Source organism: Schistocerca serialis, chromosome 1, assembly GCF_023864345.2.
Source record: "Schistocerca serialis cubense isolate TAMUIC-IGC-003099 chromosome 1, iqSchSeri2.2, whole genome shotgun sequence".
In the NCBI taxonomy this organism is placed as follows: Eukaryota; Metazoa; Arthropoda; class Insecta; order Orthoptera; family Acrididae; genus Schistocerca; species Schistocerca serialis.
The window spans coordinates 511,467,295-511,490,712 of NC_064638.1; the positions used below are offsets into that span (position 1 = coordinate 511,467,295).

The 23,418-nt window shown below is 42.4% G+C and overlaps 1 protein-coding gene and 1 non-coding gene across 2 annotated transcripts in view; both read left to right on the plus strand.

Annotated features, from left to right (window-relative positions):
* LOC126457768 (odorant receptor Or2-like) overlaps positions 1–22,510 on the plus strand; it is a 38,430-nt gene extending 15,920 nt beyond the window's left edge. The window contains exons 4-5 of the mRNA XM_050094338.1: positions 6,825–6,980; positions 22,396–22,510. Coding sequence (XP_049950295.1) covers positions 6,825–6,980; positions 22,396–22,455 — 216 coding nt within the window. The 3' untranslated portion in view covers positions 22,456–22,510. The remainder of the gene's footprint in view (positions 1–6,824; positions 6,981–22,395) is intronic.
* Trnat-ugu (transfer RNA threonine (anticodon UGU)) lies at positions 18,810–18,884 on the plus strand. The gene has a single exon. It is a non-coding gene; the product is annotated as a tRNA-Thr (tRNA).
* Positions 22,511–23,418: the final 908 nt, after the last annotated feature.

Here is a 23,418-nt window from a genome sequence, read left to right on the forward strand (position 1 = left end):
CTGATCATATTTTCTCGCATCCCGTCCGCTATGCGAACTGCCGTTGCCTTCCTCTGAGGTGATGAACGTGGCGTGATACGTAGCAACCTACGCCGTCTGGGTTACTGCAATCATGACAAGTTAACTGTAGCGTCCTGTTTTGTAACGTGAGAGTATGGAAATGCCGGGAAAAGAAACCAGTCCTGCCGGAAAGCAGAAACTAGTCCGCAGAGTTTAGCGTTGCCATCCGCTGAACTACTCCATTCTCACTGAAAACGTATCTTGAGGAATACAAACTTAGTAGACTAACGGTGGGTCAGGAAGCGTGTAATGCGACGTCGTGTTACTAATGGCCTATTTCTTCGAAACGTTTTTTTTAAAAGATTAATTTACAGGACCAATCACTGTTTCTTATGAAATAATCGGTTTCAGCCGACATTTGCCAACTTCTGGTCTAGAAAGATAAAAAAATTAAAAACAAGTAGTCATTTCAATTTAATATACTCAAAGGCAATGTTTACTCGCACCTCAGTAGACCGATTATTTCTAAATTTTGTCGAGAATCTACACTTTAAGACCAAAAACAACCCTCGTACTTCGAAGAAATTTTTTGAATAGCACGGGAATAGGCAAATGCGATGTACATACACAGAAAAACAAATCTTTACAGTTTCAGTAAGACTGAATGATTTATTCTAAAGAGCTGCACAAATTGAGCGAGTCAATAATGCGTTGGTACACCTGTGGCCCTTATACAAGCACTTATTTGGCTTGGCACTGCTTGAGGTAGGGTTTGACAAGAACGAAAGCAAGCTGTAGAAACTCTTGTCGTGGACGGGCGGACATTATCTTGCTGAAATTTAAGCCCAGGATGGCTTGCCAAGAAGAGCATCAAAACGGTTCGTAAAACACCGTCGACGTGCAGTTGCGTTGTAAGACTACCGAGAATGACAACCAAAGGGGTCTTACTATGAAATGAAACAGTCCCCCACACCATCACTTCCGGTTGTCGGGCCATATGGGAGGCGGCAATCAGGTTGGTATTCCACTGGAGCCCAGGGCGTCTCCAGACACGTCCTCCCCTAACTCTGATTGACTGGAGTAGAACTGTCTGGAGCAGAACTGTCTGGAGTAGAACTGTCTTCAGTGATGAGTCCCGCTTGGAACAGAGCCCCGAAGACCAGCGAAGACCGATCTGCAAACGCCCCTGACAATGGTGAGAGTGTGGGGTGCCGTTGCTATCAATAGCAGAACCCTTTTGGTTGCCGTCCTTACAGCACAGCGGTACGAGTACCAAGATTCTACGCGCTGTTTTATTCCTTCCTGTATTTACATTTCAGCAAGATAAAGCTCGCCCGCACACGGTTAGAGTTTTTACTCCATGTTTACAAGATCACCAGATCACTCCCCAGCCCTCCCTGGAGGAGGGAGCCCTCCAACCTGCTCGGTCTTTTGACAATCTAAGGCGCCAGTTAGAATTTGCTACGTTATCCCTCGTGAGAGCATCCAACAACTCTGTGAACCAAGGCCACCCCGAATAGCTGCTCGGATAAGGTCCAGAGGTGCACCAACGCGTTATTCAAATGGTTCAAATGGTTCTGAGCACTATGGGACTTAACTTCTGAGGTCATCAGTCCCCTAGAACTTAGAACTACTTAAACCTAACTAACCTAAGGACATCACACACATCCATGCCCGAGGCAGGATTCGAACCTGCGACTGTAGCGGTCGCGCGCTTCCAGACTGAAGCGCCTAGAACCGCTCGGTCACAGCGGCCAGCCACGCGTAATGACTTGCTCTGTTTATGAAGTCCTTTATCTTGAATAAATCGTCCAATTTTTCTGAAATTGTATTCATTTCCGATTTACGTCTATTTAGGATAAACCCCTCGTAGTTTGTAGTTTTTTTTTATTTTTGTCGTAGAGTGTGTGATACGAAAAGCAGCAGAATACTTAATTGTCACGTGGAAGTAACCACAGTATCAAGAAGTACAACTGGTAAGAACATTTTAGAAATGTACAGGTTGTTTTACGTACAACGCAAGTGCTATATCTGGTGTTGCCCTGGAACCAATACCGGGGAGGCAGGCTGTGATCATCGAGTACGCTCCTGTCTCTTCCTTGGAATGGACGCTTCAGAACTAAGTTCAGCAAAGGTTCACCAACTGCCAACTCCATTCAGCAATGATACGCACAGTTGAAATCAACGCGTCGGCCTGCAGTGGGCGAAGAAAAACGGTTGACCGCGTGAGGACGAGATTCGGACGTAGCGCACAGAAATCTACTAACAGAGCATGCAGAGAGCTCAGCGTACCACAACGGACTGTTTGGAAGATCTTAAGGAAACGACCGAAGCTGAAGCCTTACCCCTTGCAATAGCTGCAAGCCTGACTCCCAATGACAAAGTCAGACGCTTCGAACGTTCGGCACAGTCGCAACAGCTTGTGGAGGATCATGGGTTTTGTGAGAAAGTCATATTCAGTCATGAAGCAACATTTTTTGTGAATGGCACACTGTGGTTATGTGTAAGATTAAGTGTTATACCTCCTCTACCAACAAATCTACTACAACTGCTGGCTCACATCGACAGTGCTTTTGAACAGATTGACACGGACACACTGCGCTGAACGTGGGAAGAACTTGATTATCGACTTCATATCTGCAGAATCAGTATGGTGCCTTGTACGAAGCACTTGTAATACGTCAAAAAAACTTTTTGAGCTTTTCTCAGTGTTTGCAAAGCCCTGTGACAATATGTCAAATAATATAGCAACACAAAATCTGTAAAACTAACTTTGTACGTCCACCTGAAATGGTAGGAGCGCACTCAGCTGATTCAGACCGAAAAAGTGGTTCAGAACGAATGTTGATAAGCAGTGGCGACAGTATCTCCCAAACTGCTGCACTAGCTCGTTGGTTTCCACAGCCGTAACATCATCTCAACTCGCAAGTATGCGACTTTTAGCTCCGGACTCTAACAAGGGAACCTCCCCATCGCACCCCCCTCAGATTTAGTTATAAGTTGGCACAGTAGATAGGCCTTGAAAAACTGAACACAGATCAATAGAGAAAACAGGAAGAAGTTGTGTGGAACTATGAAAAAATAAGCAAAATACACAAACTGAGTAGTCCATGTGCACGATAGGCAACATCAAGGACAAGCTGAACTCGGGAGCGCCGTGATCCCGTGGTCAGCGTGAGCAGCTGCGGAACGAGAGGTCCTTGGTTCAAGTCCTGCCTAGTGTGAAAAGTTCAATTTTTTTTTATTTTCAGACAATTATTATCCGTCCATCCGTCCGTCCAATGCGAGGTAACTGCGCCGTAGTATGGGGACGCTGCACCTAAACAAACATCGAAACATCCACAAGAAAACCTAAATCGGGCAAGGTTGAAGAATCTTTTCACCCATTCGCCAAGTGTACAAGTTAGGTGGGTCGACAACATACTCCTGTCATGTGACGCACATGCCGTCACCAGTGTCGTATAGAATATATCAGACGTGTTTTCTGTGGAGGAATCGGTTGACCTATGACCTTGCGATCAAATGTTTTCGGTTCCCATTGGAGGGGCATGTCATTTCGTCTACTAATCGCACGGTTTTTCGGTGCGGTCGCAAAACACAGACACTAAACTTATTACAGTGAGCAGAGACGTCAATGAACGAACGGACAGATCATAACTTTGCGAAAACAAAGAAAGTAAACTTTTCACTCAAGGAAAGACTTGAAGCAAGGACTTCTCGTTCCGAAGCTGCTTACGCTAACCACGGGACCACGGCGCTCCTGAGCTTACATTATCCTAGATGTTGCCTATCTTGCGCATGGACTACTCAGTTTGTATATTTTGCTTATTTTTTCATAGTTCCACACAACTTCTTCCTGTTTTCTCGATTGATCTGTGTTCAGTTTTTCAAGGCCTATCCACTGTGCCAACTTATAACTAAATCTGAGGGGGGTGCGATGGGGAGGTTCCCTTGTAAGTAAAACCGAGGCAGTTCCCTCTATGTATGATTGTGGCCCTGTTCAGTCTGCCTTGCAATTCGTAGACAACTTTCTCGATACAGGGTTGCAACTGCATCTTGTTGCAGGCTACCAATGAAGGGCGCTGAAATTTTCATAGTGAACCATTATTTATATTTGTGATGCACATGACAACAGTAATAACAAGCTTGTCGAGGAATTTACTGTACATTCGTAATACCTCAGGCAAATTAGGGAAAATGGTGGAAATAACGATAAAGTTTTGAAGCTTTGAGAGAACATTCATAGGGCACGTAGTAGTAGTAAGAAAGGAGAAGTTCCCCGTTCTAACGACTAAGCATCCCCCTTCGCCACCTCTTAATTCGATTACTGCTTAATTAGATTTCTGTGCTTTTTTTTAGTTTTTACAGAAAACCGTTCATTTTTCGAAGACACCTGTACTGACAAAAATATTCCTAGTAAAATTCTGTCCAAGGCAGGTCACAAGAACGTTTTGAAGAAGACAGGTTTTCGAGACTTTCTACGTGACAAATTAAAAATCCATTAGCCTATGAGTCTGGCATAGTTTTCAGTATCGATTTTAATTCAATTAAATCTTTCGTCTGTTTCTCCACAGGTACTTACATTTGAAGATATAGAAACTTAAATTCAGGATATAAAAGTTAGTACTGAAGCCTCAAGGTAAAAAGAGAGAGAGAGAAATTCCTTTCAAAACTGACATTGAGTCATAACAATTCTGCTATACCCTTTTTGTTCAGTATTATCCCCCTTAAAATTTATATTGCAATCAAAATCAGTTGCCATGAGAATTAAGATTTGTTGTAGACTCAATTAATCATATTCATAATACATTTACAATCATCGTATGTACAGCACGTAGACAACTAAAATACTACAAAATATTTTGAGTACATAAGCTATTGCGTATAATTATATACAGAAAACCACCCCGCAATCCTATCGAATCACTGCGAGCCACGTTAGTGCAGCGTCGTCGTTGACAGCTTTTATACATGGGTATGCAGGGCAAACCAGTCTTCACACACTTGCATTTTCTTCCGGAACCTTGAGTGCAGCAAATAAAATCAGTATTAACATTTTGTCTGGAGCTGGTGGTCGTTTCATGTGAAATCGATAGAGGGATGAGCATAGCAATCTTGATGATAACGGACTTCCGCAGCCAATGAACTCAAAACACTGTTGATTAAGGCAACCTTTCTACTAAAATCATCATCGCATTTCTCTGCTTTCTCAAGCAGTATTGTTACATAGTTAAAGAACGAACTTCAAACGTTTCACCACGATTTTGGAGTGGTTTTTCTTTCAGCTTGCAAGTCAATTTTTCAGCACATATGAAACAGATTTTTTTGAAACTGAATGGATATAACGAATACAACGCTAAACTTCTACCATAAAATCATTTGGAAAGCTTTCTGGTTAATTAGTTTCTTTACATTACGCTGATTAACATATTTACGTCGACATACCTTACGCACTTCAATCATTCCAACGTTTTGTAGAACAGCATGAGCCTCATCCCTCGCTGTTTCCGAGCGGTTCTAGGCGCTGTAATTCGAAACCGCGCTGCTGCTACGGTCGCAGGTTCGAATCCTGCCCCTGGCATGGATGTGTGTGATGTCCTTAGGTTAGTTAGGTTTAAGTAGTTCTAAGTCTAGGGGACTGGTGACCTCAGATATAAAGTCCCACAGTGATCAAAGCCATTTGAACCTCATCCCTCAGTTCCATGCTGATACATATTAAAGTTGTCAACAATGTCGCCAGTATTGATACCTCACCTTCCGAAATAGATTTACCGCCAACATAACAGGTGTTAGATCCCAGCATTATTCTTCTCTAAGTCCTCAGTAACAAGAAACATCAGTGAACCGTGCGCACGGTCTCCCAACGTAACCTCAACTAAACTGGACTTGCGTAGGGAAAAACGACAGCGACATTGGTAGGGGAATGATGAGTGAATCGGAAGGGGAACGTGACGTTTTGGACTCGCATTCGGGAGGACGACGGTTCAAACCCGCGTCCGGCCATCCTGATTTATGTTTTCCGTAATTTCCCTAAATCGCTTCAGGCAAACGCCGGGACGGTTCCTTTGAAAAGGCACGGCCGACGCCATCCTTCCCTAATCCGATGGGACCGCCGGCCGCGGTGGTCTAGCGGTTCTGGCGCTGCAGTCCGGTACCGCGGGACTGCTACGGTCGCAGGTTCGAATCCTGCCTCGGGCATGGGTGTGTGTGATGTCCTTAGGTTAGTTAGGTTTAAGTAGTTCTAAGTTCTAGGGGACTTATGACCTAAGATGTTGAGTCCCATAGTGCTCAGAGCCATTTGAACCATTTTGAATCCGATGGGACCGATGACCCTTCCTCCAAATCAGCAAACTAACCAACGTGACGTTTTCATTGTTGGACATCTAATCACGATTTAAACAATACTGAACACACATGAGATTTTATCAACCTGAAAACATACGAAATATTTCCTTATACTTAATTACTCTTTTCTTATAGATAACTGACTAAGCAACAAAAGTTGTAAGAATTATGCATTAAAAGGATCCTAATTTAACTCTTACATCTGTTAACCTATTCGTCTGACTCGAAGCAAAAGATCGTCTTTGTATAGAGTTTTACGAGGAAAGGTTTATGTAATTACAGATCTCTTTTAAATTTGATGCATTTTGTGCAGAAATTTAAAATTTGGAAGAAACTTACTTTTCGTGAAGAGGCGGAACTTTTCTGCTTGTTACTACTACACCGCATTTTAGTGTTTTCCCCGCGTTTCAGAACTTTGTAAATTATTTCCCCATTTGCTGTTCGTTTTACTAATTTTCCTGGGATGTAAATTGTTGCAGGGTGAGCAGCTGACTGCGTCGGCCTTCAGTGGGGACTGGCCTGCAGGCGACGCGCGCATGCGCAAAGCACTCCTCGTGCTGATGCTTCGCTCGTCCAGGCCACTGAAGCTCACCGTGGGCAAGCTGTACGTGCTCTCCAGGCACACGTTTCTCCAGGTATGCTGGCTGAGTTACAGCCGCCATAAACACAGTACGCATTGACTCACAAGAGCATCCCGTAGCAACGTAATGGCTTTGGAACGAGAACGATATAGACGATCAGATCTGGATACTGCTATGATCTGAGCTGCAGATGGAAGGGAGGGAGGGATGGTGTGGGGGAGACTCCAACCAGTTTTGCGAAGGGTGTGAGGGGTGGAGGAAACGAAGGAAAATGTTTTACAAAATAAAATTCAGAACTACTATCATCAACTATTAAGACAAGCCTCGGCAGCCAAATGGTCACCGTCCGTGCTTTCGATGCAGAAAGTCTCGGATTCGATTATCGATACACCCTCAGTCTTTTATGACATAGAGAGGACTGTAAGTTGGCCACTCAGCCACGTGAGGTCAAATGAGGAGGTGTTCGAATAACGAAACATCGGCATTATTATAATTCATTTACTGGCAACAGCGTCTGGAGGAATTGGTGACATGCAGAACACGTGTCCCAAGGACGTAAATCGCTGCTCGTACTGCTTTTTAGGCAGAAGTCGGCCAGTCGGAACAGGTCAAAACCCTAACCCGTCACTGTTGTTTATTTTTACGTTTCCTATTAAGAAACTTTAACCATGAAACTTGCTAACACTACCACTTCATTGTAGGTAGGTACCTACTACCTACAATGTACTTAAGTGGGAGGGTATAGTTCGTGTGACATTTGTACATATTATTTTTTGTCAGGCATGTACTGTTTACATACGTACGAATACTTTCTTTCTTCATATTGTAGAAGTTTTTCACATTAACTAGTCACAAGGAAAAAAGTCACTGTACATGGAACATTAAGAATTCAGAACTATCTGACACTTTCAGTTCCAAAGAGAATAGAGACGAACAACGAAACAACCCTGAGATTTCATGGCAGATGCCTCCGTGTAAAATTTCAACTAACCGGTATCCATTACATGTTCTCGTTTTCTTCAAATGGGTACTGAGTTGATTCATCTGTCTGTGTAGTGGGGCGGTAATGCAAGTTTTGTACGTGAAGATTTCTTTTTTTGTCATTTGATAGGGGGGAGGGCAGGGGGAGGGCAGCTTTTCTCTGGATACGTAAATGCTTCTAGGCCCTCCTCTAATCTTCGATAATATTGATGTGACTTACGATTCCGTTGCTAAATTCTGCCAGCTCCTACTCCTACTGCCACTGCTACTAAATCTAAGAAATCCAAGATCACCATTTCAGAGCTGACTACTCCTAAGCCAATACAGACAAAACGTTTTGGAGGAATGTCATCTGTTTATTCTATCGATTAAACTATAAATTTTAAGAGGATGGAAGCAGCTGTATCCAAATGGCTAAACTCTGATGAAAACATTGGAACTGAAACAAAAAGGGGAATAACAAAAAAACGGAAACGGAAACAAGGCACAGAAACATCACGAAAGTCAAATATCAGAGACTGAAGAAGCTAAAAAAATACTGTAACTAAGTTACCGTGTTTATCAGACGCAGACATTATCTAAGATTACGAAAATAACATTGATGAATGGAATGAAGATGACTGTGCTGGATATTTCGAAATCTATTACGGAACTAATAAAAATTACGATAGGTTTCAGTGTGTTTGTCAATCACAATGAGTACATGAATGTTGTTCAAATGCGTCACTGCTGTCGTGAGAGAGCCGGCCGCTGTGGCCAAGTGGTTCTGTGCGCTTCAGTCAGGAACCGCGCTGCTGCTACGGTCGCAGGTTCGAATTCTGCCTCAGGCATGGATGTGTGTGATGTCCTTAGGTTAGTTAGGTTTAAGTAGTTCTAAGTCTAGGGGACTGATGACCTCAGATGTTAAATCCCGTAGTGCTTAGAGCCATTTGAACTATTTGTGGTGAGAGAAATATGGCTAACGCTTGAAAAAAACCAATAGCTCATTAGAAAAACCAATGTTCAATCAAGATTTATAATAAACTGATAATATTGTTTTGGACTGAAACATTTAATACTATAATTCTGTATTCATTATCCCAAGTAAAAATATTCAATTTTAATTGACTCTTTTCTTCAGATGTGGGTGATCAAAATGGTTCAAATGGCTCTGAGCACTATGGGACTTAACTTCTGAAGTCATCAGTCCCCTAGAACTTAGAGCTACTTAAACCTAAATAACCTAAGGACATCACACACATCCATGCCCGAGGCAGAATTCGAACCTGCGACCGTTGCGATCGCGCGGCTCCAGACTGTAGCGCCTACAACCGTTCGGCCACTCCGGCCGGCCCTGTGGGTGAAATGGATATTATCATATCTCTCGTTCTGTAAGTGACAGTGGCTCAGTAATGTATATTTTATGCTGAAGAAAAAAGTGTCAAACTATCGCAGTCGCCCTAGATCTGTACTGTTGTACAACTGGTACCAGACGATCGTGTGATTCTCCACCGCTAACGTGAGTTGTGGCAGTGAAGTGGAGTATTTGTCGCAGACAATTTTATAATTTTTTGCAGTCAGCCCAGGAAAATGGATCGACATGGAGAAGTGATAAAAAGAATGAAAGGAGCTGTCGTGTTCGGACGTGCTCATGACCGCACCTTCCATGAAGTTACCGTATTTGTTGGTGTATCAACACGTCCAACATGTCTACGAGGAACGGTGTACAACTACCAGCCATGTAACATGAAGTAAGAAGGGTGATCATAAAAATATTCTAACCGACAATGAAAGGAGACGAGTGGTATGCCTTTTCAATGAGAGTGGGATTCAGACCCGACTAAAATTGTGTGTCGATGAATGCAGGCCCCTTTCAACCTTTTTCGAGTGAACATTGCGATGAGAGCTGAATGCCATGGACATTTGGACCCAGAAGTACCACTGCTCACAGCGACACTGCAGTCTTCAGTGGGCCAAATAACGGAGAAACTGCAGAGTAGTTGATTGGGGACGTGTTCAGTGATCCGACGAGTTGCGGTTTTGCCTCTTTTCAAATGATGCAATGCATCGAGTGCACTGATGGCCACTAAGGCGTTTAACCCACAGTGATTTTGGAGTGTTTGTCGTACCGTGACTTGGGCCCACTCTTCCAGGTTACCATGAACATGAATCGGGAGGCTTATTTCAATATTCCCGTGACCAAGTGCAGCCCTATCTTATACATCTTGATGATGAGTTCGCTGCGGACGCTTCCGTCTTCCATCTTCTTCTTCTTCTTCTTCTGCTTGTGGATTATCTACTGCTGCCGCCGATTCTCCGCCCCCAGTCGCCATCGCCACCTTCTTCTTTCTTGACTTCCCTCAACATTCGTTTTTCTGGCTAGCATTGCCTCCTGCACATAATTTTTCCAGTTGCGTCATCGGCGACACTTTTTTTTCCACTGGAGCGGCATACGTCATAGTATTCTTTTGAGTATCGTGTCTTCATTCATTCTGTTCACATGGCCAAACCAAATTAGCTATTCTCATCGTTTTTCGGATTACATCATTTCTTATTCCGTCCATTCTAGTAAGCTTGAGCTTTGTATTCAGTAATCCATATATGAGGTTCCAGACATCTGTTCCGTACAAAACTACAGTCTGGAGTGTAGTCTTATACATTATCTCCTTCGTTGTTCTTCTAATCTTTTTGCTCCACAGAACAGAGTTCATTGCCCTTGTTACCACTCGTCCTCTATCAATCCTATTAGTGATTTCATGATTCCTTGTGACCTCTTTAGTAAATAATACGCCAAGATATTTTGTCATTTCATCTACCTCCAAATTATTTACTTTTTGTTCCAAGAGCTAAGTACTCACACGTCTTCATGTTAATTTTCAGGCCAGCCTTATTTTATCGCTCTTTAAGCTTTCTTATCAGGTAGGTCAGATCGTCTTCATCATATGCTAATACAATCTGATCATCTACAAATTCATCCCCATCGACACGCAGGTCGCCGAAGTGGCGTCAAATCGAAAGACCTGCACCAGGCGAACGGTCTACCCGACGGGAGGCCCTAGCCACACGACATTTCCATTATCTACAAAATGCAGGCTAAATATCTTGCTCTCCTCTACTTTCATTCCCACAAGGTGGCACTTTTTATTGCAAGTCAGCAGAACTGCCCCTAGATACATCTTAAAAAGGTCGGTGACAGCCCACATTCCTGCAGCAGACCCTTATTCACCTCGAATTCTTGTGCGTAACTATTCCCAATCCTTACACTCGCTGTGTTATTTTGATATAATTTCACAACATACTTCAGCAATCTTTGATCTCACTCTGCCTCATTCAACGTTTCCCATAGTTCGAAGGTGAGTACATTATCGTATGCTTTCTCTAGGTCATGCGTCCTCCAGTCCAACCTTTGTGCTTTTTTCTCGTATTAGGTTCACTGTAAAGATGCTGTCCATTACCTATCTTCCCGTCATCCAAGGTGACAAGAGTCGTTTGCGCAGGGCTGCATACATACGTTCCTGGTTGGAAGAACCCGCAAGCCCGCTAAGTCACACCATAACAAGTACACCAGAACATATCTGGGCTTGATTCGAACAACGGCTGAAACGTTGCATTCAAAACTCCTGCAGTTTGGTAGCTACAGAGGGTCCAGTCATCAGTGAGTAGCGTCGGCTGTTTACGGCCTGCCTGAAGAAACCTGTGGACTATCTTCCTCATGAACTATGGCCAGTATGAACGCTGGAGGCGGTGTTACTGGGCATTAGCATGAAGTCTCCTGAGGGGAAGATGAGGGGCGGGGAGGGGAGGTTCATGCTTTGTTCGGTGTGCTTAGTATGCTGTCAACAGGCAATCACAGTTCTAAAACAGCAGCCTGTCTCTTTCACAGCATTTACTCTGTCGTACAGCGTCCCCTGTTTTCATGGTTTGGCAAATATAATTTACTTTAACTTTTGCTCGCATGGCCATGTCGTCGCCAAAATTGTCAGTTATCCTAGCTGAGGGAACTCCTGTGCGCCATCTCTCTGTGGATCATGTCAGGTTTGTACTGTGTATGATATCGTTTTTTAAATGCTTGTGTATCGTACAGTCACGTGCAGATTTAAGGACGAAAGTAATGTTCGGAATATGTGTCACTGCCAACTAATATAGCTCATGAAACTTGGACCACACATAGAAAGGAATATCACAGTTTAGTACAGAAGGTAACAAAGAAGTACGCAATGAGATGAACTGAAATGACACTTATTCAAATACACCAATGATATTGAAATCACCGCGATTTACAATGGTCCCCTGGATATCACAAAATAAGGAATATGGCTTTAATACAGTGTTTGGTCAATACGGAGAGAAATGCATGCTCTGCAACGTGCTCCCCTGCTGGCCGAAAATTTGCTACGGAGTGCAGCTCCCTCAAATGGTAGGGAGCTCCACTCTTCCACCAGTGTGGTGCAGAACTAGTGGATGGTCGCTGGTGCATGTGGACGCGCTGCGTCTCCTCAATGCATCCCACACGTGCTCCATAGGATCTGATCCGAGTTGGGAAAACCGGCAGGCCAGTTCATCTGCCGCCACTGCACCTGCTCTTTCCGATACGGTCGCGTATTGCCCCCTCCCCCTCCTCCCCCCTCCCCCATAAAAGAGAAATCAGGGCCGAATGCATCTCTGGAAAGACGCACGTGGGAAAGACTACAGTATCACAAACCTCTGATCAGCGAATGTGCGGTGTTCAAAGAAATGCACATGAGTATGCCCATGCAATATTATACCTCTCCACACCATAACATCTAGACCACCAAAACGATGGTGTTTGACAATGTTCCTGGGTGTATTACGTGTTCTCACCTCTCGCCCGTGAGAATACGTCCAGAATCACAACCCAGACTGATCTGCACTCATCCGAGAAGAACACGCAATCCACTTCTCGTTGGCCCAGACCCTTGCTTTTGGCATCATCACAAACGGTGCTGCCGAAGTGTCAACGGCACGCAACACAGTGGTGACTTGACAAAGAGACCAACCCCATGTAGCTGTCATGCTACTGTGTGATATTGCGTGCTTTGAAGTTGTGTTAAATGTGATTCCAATTGTACCTGCTTTTTGATGTGGTACTTTCATCCTGCTGCACAATGTAGCGGTCATCTGCTTCTAGAGTTGACTGTGGTCGACCACCTCTTCTCCCTGGTGCAGCAATGCTTATGGTTTGGAACACTCCCCATGCACGTGAAACAATGCTGTGAACAATACCATACTCCTGACAACACTCGCCACACTTCGTCCTCATACCAATTTCCAAATGATTCTTCCGCGTGTGAAGCCATCCAAGTATTGTCTCCAGGCCATGTTGTAATGAAGAACACCACCATCACAGCTTACTGACTGGCACACCAGTCTTTTGTCGTTTCTTCAACCACCTCGTGTTGCAGCACCAGCCCCATTTGCCACTATAGTGATGTTGACCTCACACCGCGTGATCTCCAACATTCTATGCACGACTGGGAGACATCTGACATCACCCCACAGCTTCATTTATCTTTCTCTTCCTTCAGTTTTGTAGAGCAGTGTATTTTAGGAGGCACCGATTTGCCTAAATGATCGTGGAAAACCGTCTAAAAACTACTATAGGAATGGCCAATGTACCCACACCTGTTTGGGTCTGTCTCAGCCCCTTGCCTGGAAAGTTATCGCGCTGCCAGCAAGCTGTACGAGCAGGTCAGGTCGAAAAAAAAAAACAGTAGTAGTAGGAATATCTTAACAATATCCTTCAATTAGTCTTAAAGCTGCACAGGAAGGAATGAGGTATTCATCCATAAAAATCTTTGGTCGTTTTCCCAGTGATGTCAAGAGCTACGACATGATAACCTTGAATTCAAACAAAAACTGAAATCGTGTCTGTTCGACAACTCCATCTGCTCAAGAGAAGAATTTCTCAAATTATAATAATAAAATGCATTAGCTTATGAACTGTGCATAAACTCTAAGACAAAAAAAAAAAAAAAAAAAAACAGGCATCACGTAAGAATTATCCAAATGAGACGGAAATCAATAGATGTGATGCACATGCACAGAAAAACAAATGACTACAATTTCAAAATGGCTCTGAGCACTATGGGACTTCACTGCTGAGATCATCAGTACCCTAGAACTTAGAAATACTTAAACCTAACTAACCTAAGGACAACACACACATCCATGCTCGAGGCAGGATTCGAACCTGCGACCATAGCGGTCGCGCGGTTCCAGACTGTAGCGCCTAGAACCGCATTACAATTTCAGGTAAATTAGATGTTTATTCAAGAGAAAGAGCTTCACAAATTGAGTAACTCAATAATGCTTAGGTTCACCTCTCGCCCTTACTCAATCATATATTTGACTTGGCAGTGTATGATATTTTGGAGGTTTCCCTGACGGATATAGTGCGGAATTCTATTCAAGTGGTGCGTTAGATCGTCAAAATCCCTGGCTGGTTAGAGACGCGTGCTCATAATACTCCAAACATTCACGGTCAGAGAGAAATCCGGCGATTCTGCTGGCCGAGGTAGTGTTTGGCAAACACGAAGACAAGTAGTAGGAATACTCACCGTGTGCGGGCGCGCGTTATCTACCCGAAATGTAAATTCAGGATGCCTTGCCATGAAAGGCAACAAATAGGGGCGTCAAATATTGTCGACATACCAATTGGAATGTCCCCTTTGAACAATTATACATGACTGTGCTTAAACTGACACACAATATTTTTAGCGCAACGCAATCTGACTTTCAAAAATCCCTACAAAAGAATGGCCCTGACTAACATTAACCTATACCTTTCACAAATCACTTACCTCACAAAAATCTTCGTTACTCGAACTACTGCAATACAGCGAGCGCGACTACTGCCAGCTAAATAAAAGATTCAAACTACTGAAGGCACTAACTACTGATAGGCATAATTAGGAAATGAAAGGTTTTGATAGAGAACAAACAATGTATTTACCTTAATAGTGTTGAAAAATCATAATATACATAGCAGTTCATGACATCCAGTCTTACAAATTTCAAAACTCCGCCATTTCTCTCCCCACATCCACCACTGCTGGCGGCTCACCTCCAACTGCACAACGCTACGCGCTGTTCACATCCAGCTGCCCAACACTACAATGGCAGCCACAGACTGCACACAGCACAGCCAGTGATTTTCATACAGAGCGCTACGTAACGTTGCCAATAAGAAAACATAAACAGTCTACTTACATAGCCCCATGCTCCCCACAAAAAATTTTACAAACTGTTTTGGGCAGTGGCCAATAATGATTTGATAAAATTTTTCATAATTACAATAACAAAGATATCCAATGCACACACTTATTGATACAATGTTGGTCAAAAGCTAAAATTTTCTCACAGTCCATAAAGACAGTCCTGATCATTCATCACAGTAAAATTGCAGTGTTTTTCTCAAAGGCTGAGCAGTAAAAGAAAATGCACACGGAAGTAGTGGATTTCCATGCAGTCTTGAAGAAGTAGTGTTGTCCTTCCAACGGAAAGACAGTGCTGACTCTCGACATGCAGACAGGTAATGGTCCACAACAGAGCAAACCCACCACAGAGTCAGTCGAAGTTTTGAAGAATATTGGTAGGTAGGTCGTCACAGAGCAGACCCACTGTAGTCCTGGTAGAGATTACGGTATTGGTGGGCCACCAGAGGTGCAGCCCCACTCTAGTCCTTGTAGAGATGGCTAGAAGCCATCCGTTGCGACTGTGCAGGCGCACAATCATCATCAAAGAGTCTTGCGGAGAATACAGCAAGTCCATAAACCACCACTTGTGCACTCACAAAGTTTTTATCTAATTGTCCTTAGAACCAGCAATGCTGTTAACCAGCCCCTTGCTAAATTATTAACACATGTGCAAACACTAACAGTCCCTACTTCTCACATATTGTCCATATACTATGACCAACAGAAACGTGTGCAGTGAAATGGAACTTACAAGTTAATAATATAATGAACTGGTGTCAATTACAATTTTATAACATAAGAATACAATTACAAAGGTACAAAATACATCATTAAAACATAACAATACAGATAACATTTGTAGTACAGGCTTTACAAAAGAATCGAAATAACATATACAGCAGTGGTACAGGAATTATGATATAAGTAAATACATAAAAGATCAGAATAGCTTTTGAAACATCAACTTCACACATGAGCATTAAAACAGAACAGAATAAATAACGTCCAAACATCTTTACAAAGAAAATAACTTAGTATTTGAAAAATTCTACAACATAAATCTTATTAGCTAAACACATAAAGACAGGAAAAAGACAAATATACAAGAGTACACAAACACATAGTGGGTTTACACAAGGAAAGGACAGGGTTTGTTTTCCTGCAGTATTTTGCAGACAAAACTTTCTTTACTTCTTGGAGATCTCCCTTCGTTCTTAATTATTTCCAAAAAGTCCTACCCAAAAATGCTTTCTGTATTTTGTTCACATCCTCCTTCAAAAATAGTTTTTCTCCACTGTACAGTACTTCTTTTTTGCCAAACCATTTTCTTATAGCTTCTCAATGCATTTCTTCCAATTCATTATAGTTAGTTTCTTATATGGTCTACCCCCTCTTAAGCTAACTTAAATCTACTGAGCTCAGATATATACACCAAGGAACGAGGCAATGCAGCAGCACATAACAAATTAACACAAACAGCAATGACAAAAATATTCAGATTGGTAAAGCAAGCAGCACTAAAATAAATTAGCAGAGCAATTGCAATATTACAACTAATATAAGGCAATGTGCAGCAAACAATAAAAATAAATCATTAGTAAAACTGGCTTAACAAAATAATACAAAGTCAAATTCAGTAATACTATCCCTGGCAAACAGCAGCAGCAAATGCAATAACTTATACCTAAACATGACAAAGCTCAAGCAGAAAAAATAGTACACTAAAGACAACAATGCAGATAAGGGAAATCTCTGTTCACATCTTAATATCTATGTCATTAAAGTGGTGCACCACAAAAGCTAATTCTACAAAAAATTACCAAGTACTTGAAAAGAAAATTATATATACAGTTACTGTTATTAGTCCCTTCTTATTGTTCTTTCCATTCCAAGAGCTCCTTTTTTTGGTGAATGTGGATCATAAAATAATTATTTAATAGATCTGTTGACAGAAAGTTTTCACATTAGCAAATGCATTTAAGTTTATTTTATAAAACCAATGCTGCAACACAGCTGGAAAACAGCTATCAAATGAAATAAGCAATTACGCAAACCAAAGCATAAAAACATCATTCAATAGCTATGTGGCATTTCGTAAGTCAGTAGCTCTCAACTCTGTAGAAAGATACTTGTCATTATCAGGTTTGCAGATGTAAGAATATTTCCCATGAATTCATAAGCATTTCAGTAAGTATCACAAAGTACGATATGTTTCCAAGTAATGAGCGTGTCGTATTTGCGACGCTTTCTTCAATGGAATGTCAATAGCGAGGTTAATGGTCCCTTTTTTTTTACCTAATGGCTTTTTCTCCAGGCAACTCACACAGCTGCTCGCCCATAACGCATTACGTCAAGGTCACTTAGCTTTCTTACCGAAATATTTATGACATCAGTTTGCGCTGCAGTGACAGTCTCATATAAAAAGTTTCACAGGTCGAGAATTTGCGTTACAAATGTGTAGAAATAAAATAATATAAATACAACAGCGTCCAAAAAATTTTCGTCGGCATTGTAATACATTCACGCATTTACACACATTTCATAACTCTTAAAGTATGATTCTTGGTTTCCAACATGCTTTTTCACAAATCAGCGTCCCTAACCACTACTCATTATTGTTTACCTTCTTACGCATATGCATATTCGCAGACATTCTTCAATATTTCATCATTAAAAATATGTAGCATAATCAAATTCCTCATGTAGCATCAGTTTATTGATCATAAACATACCTCAGCAGCATAATACACATCGTCGTCGTAATAATAACATCATAACACCTCGGTCAAATCTCAAAAGCGTCGTAGCTTTCTGCAATAATTTCTAAACCTAAACAAAATTCTCTGCTCATTTCAATAGTGTCATCTACCTCAAACGTACCTTAAAAATCATGATCTCATACCAAATACATCATTCAAAGCTCTCATAGTATCACAATGGTTCCGAAAAAATATGAACAGTTCACACAGTACAGACAAAATACAGTTTCATAAGTGTGAAGTTATCCAACTGTGTAATTGAGTAAACATGTGTCACTGATGTAGTAAAAAAAAGTTTATCTCTCAGTTAAATGATCAGATAGCTGTGTAATTTATGTGTTAGAGAAATATGGTACCAATGTGTAAATTTGTATAAGCAAATGCCGTATTAGCTAGGGCTCCTAGTGCTTGCCAAACACATGGTACACAAAGTAGGCGTGTACCCCCCTGAGGATTAATGTAATTATGCCCTCAGGTGTTATTCATCTGAGCCACTGCACTGGCTGCGGTGGCTCAGATGGATAGAGCGTCTGCCATGTAAGCAGGAGATCCCGGGTTCGAGTCCCGGTCAGGGCACACATTTTCAACATGTCCCCAATGAAGTGTATCAACGCCTGCTTGCAGCTAGGGTGTCTGTTTAATTATCATTTCATGTCTAGCAAAGCTGCATGGTCATCCACAGTAACTGTTCTTTCGGGAACAGATACTACCGTCATATATAGTTAAAAATATGGGTTCCCAGCCTTTGACCTTCTTGTGCGAACGCACACGCTATGCCCGAACTTGTACGGGACTTGGTAGATTAATCTGCCACGAGTAATGAGTATGATGGGCAAACATCTATTAGGCGCACTACGAATGTAGTGTAGTGTTGTGGACATGTTGGGAATGTGGATCTCACGGAGAGCGTGCAAGGGATAAGTCCCTGCAGACGCACTATCCTCTGTGCCTGCGGTGGCTCAGATGGATAGAGCGTCTGCCATGTAAGCAGGAGATCCCGGGTTCGAGTCCCGGACGGGGCACACATTTTCAACATCTCCCCAATGAAGTGTATCAACACCTGCTTGCAGCTAGGGTGTCTATTTAATTATCACTACACTAATTACACAAACTACAAGAAAAAATCAGAAGATTCCAGTGAGGTATCCTGGCAGGGTCGCCATATGGAATGTCCCCTTTGAACAATTATACATAACTGTGCTTAAACTGACACACAATATTTTTAGCGCAATGCAATCTGACTTTCAAAAATCCCTACAAAAGAATGGCCCCGACTAACATTAACCTATACCTTTCACAAATCACTTACCTCACCAAAAATCTTCGTTACTCGAACTACTGCAATACAGCGAGTGCCACTACTACCAGCTAAATAAAAGATTCAAACTACTGAAGGCACTAACTACTGATAGGCATAGTTAGCAAATGAAAGGTTTTGATAGAGAACAAACAATGTATTTACCTTAATAGTGTTGAAAAATCATAATATACATAGCAGTTCATGACATCCAGTCTTACAAATTTCAAAACTCCGCCATTTCTCTCCCCGCATCCACCACTGCTGGCGGCTCACCTCCAACTGCACAACACTACGCGCTGTTCACATCCAGCTGCCCAACACTACAATGGCAGCCAACAATGCAAACCAGCCACAGACTGCACACAGCACAGTCAGTGATTTTCATACAGAGTGCTACGTAACGTTGCCAATAAGAAAACATAAACAGCCTACTTACACAATGTACTGTAAGGGTGACACAGATGACAAGCAAAGTGGCACTGATATGAAAAGAAGCAGCATCCCAGACAATCGCTCTTGGTATCCCACCGTTGTCCAGGGCGTCTCCAGCACAGGTCTTCGGCCTGGAATCTCATTGAGTGGAGTAGAAGTGTCTTCAGTGATGAGCCACACTTCGAATTCAGCCTCGATGACCAGCGAAGACATGTCTGGAGACGCCCTGGACAACTGTGGAATACCAACCTGACTGTCGCCCGCCATATGGCCCGACAACCATGAATGATAGTCTGGCTTGCCATTTCCTTTCATAGCAGGACTCTTTGATTGTCATCTGTTGCATCCTTGCTGCACAAATGTACGTCGACAATTTCTACGACTATTTATGTTGCTCTTCATGGCAAGGCATCCTGGGCTTACATATCAGCAAGATAATGCCCATTCGCTTTCGGCGAGAGTTCCTACTGCTTATCTTAGTACTTGCCAAGCCCTATCTTTACCAGCGAGGTCGCCAGATCTCTCCCCGAGTGAGTACTTTTGGAGCGTTATGAGCAGAGCTCTCGAACGACCTCGTGTTTTGACGATCTAACAGGCCATTTGGACATAATTTGGCACGATATCATCCAGGAGACATCTAAAAACTCTATCAATCAATGCCAACCCGAATAACTCAAGAAGGATCAGAGGTGGACCGACGCGTTTCTGACTTGCTCAATTTGTGAAGCTCTTTCCCATGAATAACTCATCCACTTTCTGAAATTGTAATCATTTGCTTGTCTGTACAAGTGCATCACTTTTACCGATTTCCGTTCCATTCGGATACTTCCTTCATGATGGGTCTTTTTTTTTTTCTTCGAGTGTATTTCCAAGAGAAACTTTGGTAGCACCGCTGATTATGGTGGGCGTTTCACAATACCTGTTATAGGTTTCTATGGGTTGTAGAGGGAACTTGGTAGATAAAATTTTGATAAGGCATCCATGCCCGGAAATCTACCACTTGGGTGTAAAATATGTTTGGATCACTTTCAAATCTGCCGCTTTATGACACGCACACAGCAGAGTCCTGTGTGCTCTACAGGACTCCATAGCTTGGGCAACGTTTCGAGTACTCGTCGTTGGGTTCTCTTCTACGTGACGAAGAAATTCCTGTTCAAAGTCGAGAGTGCGATGCAGGCGTGGAGCAACTCTGTCAACCCCTCCTACTTGCCAACGTAACAGCCTCCCGCAGCCGTTATCGTACAAGAATGAGAATGTTATGTGACATCGCAATTACTATAGGAACTTACGACGGCGCCCGCTTCTCAGTTTGTGTACGTGCCGCTAAGCGGGAGATTCGAAAGTGATCGATCTCCAAATATGTTTTACGGTACCTTCCTGGACATACGTTCCTTATAAAAACTTTATCTTCTACTGTCCCCTCTACAATGCCCAGAAGCGTGAAATAAGAATCGTGAAACACTATGTGTACTGAACTTGTAATTATTAAATAAACAGGTATCAGGCCATGAAGCGAAGATTCCAATGGATTGGGTGTCCTAAAATAGCCTTCAGTTCGCTTTGTACTAGCTTGCGGTAAATACGAGAGGCGAGCTCTGTTAATGTAAACGAAACAGGAATGACTCAGATGTAAGGCAGCAGCGATGGTAGCAAGATGAACGAGCAAACGTTGCAGAAAACCAGTGAGATAAGCATATCGCCATCTGATGTCAGCAACGCATCTAGGCTCTTCATGACAGGGCATATTAATAGCCAATATAGCGGCTTTCCATCCCGAGTGACTTCATATGTCAATAATTATTATTATCTATCGCGTACAATGCATAAATAGACGAAAACCGTATTACTGGCACCTTTAACTACAAACTATTTATTATTGCAGATGTCCCCCAGATACACCCGCGCATGTCCGTATCCGCGCAGGTCTCTAAACGATAGTCCACATAATCACTCCCATAACCTACGAGTGTGAAGAGCCCACACCTCTATGATTCGTGTTTCGGTGCGCTGAAAACACAAGGCTCTTCTTAGAGACGAGTCATATATTATGACGAGGCTGTTAGTCGGTTACAGCATCTGGAGGCGCAATTTCCGGCAATCAAAATTTAATTTTTCATTGTTTCCTTAAACAACCAGTGAATAGTGTGATCTTTATACTTCATGAAAGCAACAATGTGTTGGCTTCCACACGCTGTCCAACAAAGCTAGCGAACCGTCGCTAATGACTTCGTTGTCGACGGGATGTTAAGCTTCAACTTCGTGTCCAAACCACATTCAGGAACGTCTTGTTGGACCATCGGTGGGGGCACTACAGCAGCCCTACACACAAACAATCCCATGCAAGATACTGATAAGTCGCGCTTTAGCACTAAAATACATTTCTGGAAGTCTGTTGACTGTCTCAAGGCGACGGGGCACATTTGTGCTCACTTTCAAGGACTCTTCCAAGAACTCTTGAGAAGAAGGCGGGATCCTTTGTTATTTCCGTTAAAGAATGACTCTACAGACATAACGACTGCGGTTATGCGATGTAAAGGGCGCTTGCGAATAGCAGTAACCATGATGTCAGTGTACGCGTTGCGCATAAAGGTGGCCGCGGTGACGTGTAAAAGTCATCTTCCCGCCGTTAAAAGGATGCATGGAGGAACGTGAAATCTCAAGTGAAGGAAAGCAGTTCCGTGCGCCTAAGGAACACTGTTTTGCTTCTGGCTTTAGTTTCCAGAACAAATTGTAAGTGTAAGGTTAGATTATTAATTATGACAGCCTCACTTGGATATTACAAAGTGTATTCTATCCCACAGATACTGAATGGATCGTATACGCTGTTCAACATGCTGTACCAGGTGCAGACGAAAAAGTGACTCCACGAGATGGCTGACGCCACTGGAATTACACAACTTAAGTCAGAGCGAAACAAATGCAATGGCGTCGATGGATATAATTCTTTGCATTTTATGATAACAGGTATTCCGGGCAATATAATACAATATAATAATTTGGACTACTGTCTGATCAACATGTGTAGTACGTAAATAAAGATATTTCTGTGCAAATCAAGAAAAAGCGTCTTACCTTTATTAAAGATTAAAAATTTTTCTTCTTTTCACTGAACATCATTATTAGACATACCGGTATATAAACTAATCCGGTCACAACTCGTCAGATGTAACGTCAATCAGAAGCCGTGACTCCCAGAACAGCATAAGTCCACCAATCTTACTTCTAAGAAAATCAATTATTTTTATTGATTGGCGACTCCATAGTGTCCTGTGCACTACGACCAGATAATGGGTATATTTGGAAGGAGAGACAGCATTGGTCGTATATTTTTGTTTATTATCGCAAAATCGATTTTCGGTCACTTAGTGACCATCTTCAGTGCTGTAATATATAACTTAAATTAGTATTGACACCAGTGCTTACTAATTTAAGTTATATATTACAGCACTGAAGATGGTCACTAGGTGACAGAAAATCGATTTTGCGATAATAAACAAAAATATACGACAAATACTGTCTCTCCTTCCAAATATATCAATTATTTTTGTATATCTTGAAACTATCTAGTTTATTATACCGATGTTTCGTACGTAGATAACTAATGTAGATATACATAACTTGTTTCATATCAGTGAAATCCAATTAATGGTTTAAATATGAAAAGCCAGCCGCTGTGGCCGAGCGGTCCTAGGCGCTTCAGTCCGGAACCGCACTGATGCTATGGTCGCAGGTTCGAATCCTGCCTTGGGCATGGGTGTGTGTGATGTCCTTAGGTTAGTTAGGTTTAAGTAGTTCTAAGTCTAGGGGACTGATGACCTTAGAAG